At 41.0% G+C, this 1,829-nt stretch overlaps 1 protein-coding gene across 2 annotated transcripts in view; it reads right to left on the reverse strand.

The window, feature by feature from the left end:
* col14a1a (collagen, type XIV, alpha 1a) overlaps nucleotides 1–1,829 on the reverse strand; it is a 128,394-nt gene that overhangs the window by 77,842 nt on the left and 48,723 nt on the right. For both annotated transcript variants that reach the window (XM_034873365.1, XM_034873366.1), the window contains exon 19: nucleotides 1,306–1,448. In XM_034873365.1, coding sequence (XP_034729256.1) covers nucleotides 1,306–1,448 — 143 coding nt within the window. The remainder of the gene's footprint in view (nucleotides 1–1,305; nucleotides 1,449–1,829) is intronic.

Here is a 1,829-nt window from a genome sequence, read left to right on the forward strand (position 1 = left end):
TCGCTCATCTTATCAGAACTTGGAGATCAGCTGAAACATACTGCTTTTTAGCTTGTAACTGGCACACTTTTTCCCAATTATTCATTAATATGGCACTGATTGGTGGGAGGCCAATAACAGGCCCACAATGGGAACATACATTTTGGCGAGGTTTTCTTGTTACCCTTTTCTGAATTACAAAATGCATTCAGTCTACCATGTTCCTCTTTTTTCTTTTACCTTCAGTTAAGGTTGGCATTCAAAGCGTACATCGTCCCCTGGCAGAGGCCTTTGCCAAACCATCCTATTTGGAAGTTATTTACTGTGCAGCCTAAAAACTGTGGCATGGTATGCAGGATTTATCAGTTCTTGGTGATATCTGGCCGCTCTTATCTTCCTTTTGAAATGATCTGGACATAGGACATATCTCACCCCCATGAAAATACACCACATGAAAATAATTATCAGCCCTTTGTGCACTTCTTGCCCGATTAAAGCTCAAGGCACACTTCTTCGTATGTTCTGGGACAATACTGCATCCAAAATTTACACTTAGATTAATGTTACTGTGCCTGTTACTGTCAATGTTTTGATTATGAATGACCAGTCAGCTGGACTTGCAGCTGTTTAGAGGATGAATGCAACCCATTGGAAACTACCTCTTGACTTATCTGTTTGTTCATGGATCCTTTCTTTTTTGGATACCACGTACATGGAACTCTCTGTGGCTGGTGTGGGTGGAGCCCCAGGGAAGACTTTGGAGACTTGGCACAGCATTGATGAGTCCTTAAAGTCAATGCTGTAGCCTTTTCTTTTGTTTGCATGTGTGATTAATTTTGTGGCCCTGGGACATGTTCCTATATCCCAGTGTGTTGTTTGTAACTGTTTGTGAACATAATATTTACATTAATATTTTTTTCTGAATATGAAAAATGAAAAAAATGTGATCACAAATTTGATTGGAGCAGATGACCCGACACTGACCGCTGCAGTGCCAACCAGGATCTTCCTCCCAATACAACTCCAGTGATGTCTATTCGAAATAATCAGTGTTCACAACTCACCAGGGAAGAGTTTTGTGTGTCTTAATGCCATGCATGTATGTGAGAGCTACAATGCCCACAGTGGCAGAGAAACATAAGGAGGGAGACCTTAGTAACTATGCAGGGATATGCAAATACCTCATAAACGAGAGAAATAATCCAAATCAGAAAACACTCAATGCACACAACCATAGCTCCACTACAGCTAATGTCCCTTGCATCTCTTAATCTGTGCTGTGAATGATTCCTTTTACAGTCACAGCTCACAACTTGATTAACTCACAGACTCCTCTTGGTGGTCGCCCCTGAGGCTAGTGTAGGAGACCCTGTAGCTTTCCACATGGGGGTCTTCCAGCTCCCATGATGCCTCTAAGCTCTGGGTGGTCTCATCACTCAGCAGAAGGTTTCTCACAGCCAGGCGTGCCACTGTAACACCATATCACAGATAACAGTTACTATAGAATTTATATATCAAAAATATACACAAGATCTTGGCTCAAGTCTTATTTTCTCCACACTTAATGGGGTTCAGTAAACTGTGGATTAGAAAAATGTCAGTCAAAATTCCTGTGTGCTAAAAATCATAACAGTTACTGCCAATGTGCCAATATGCTCAGACTGCTATGACGTGGTGGATAATAAAGTTCACAGTTAAAATCTTGCCCATTTTCTAAGGAACACTACTTGGAGTTTGAAAAAACAACAACTTGTTTGTGTTTCATCAGTGTTGAAAAAAGCTTTAAACCAATGAGACATGTCTATGCAGTCCTGGGTGGATGAAAATCAGTGTGAGGGCTTCATACATAA

Source organism: Etheostoma cragini, chromosome 6, assembly GCF_013103735.1.
Source record: "Etheostoma cragini isolate CJK2018 chromosome 6, CSU_Ecrag_1.0, whole genome shotgun sequence".
Taxonomy (NCBI): Eukaryota; Metazoa; Chordata; class Actinopteri; order Perciformes; family Percidae; genus Etheostoma; species Etheostoma cragini.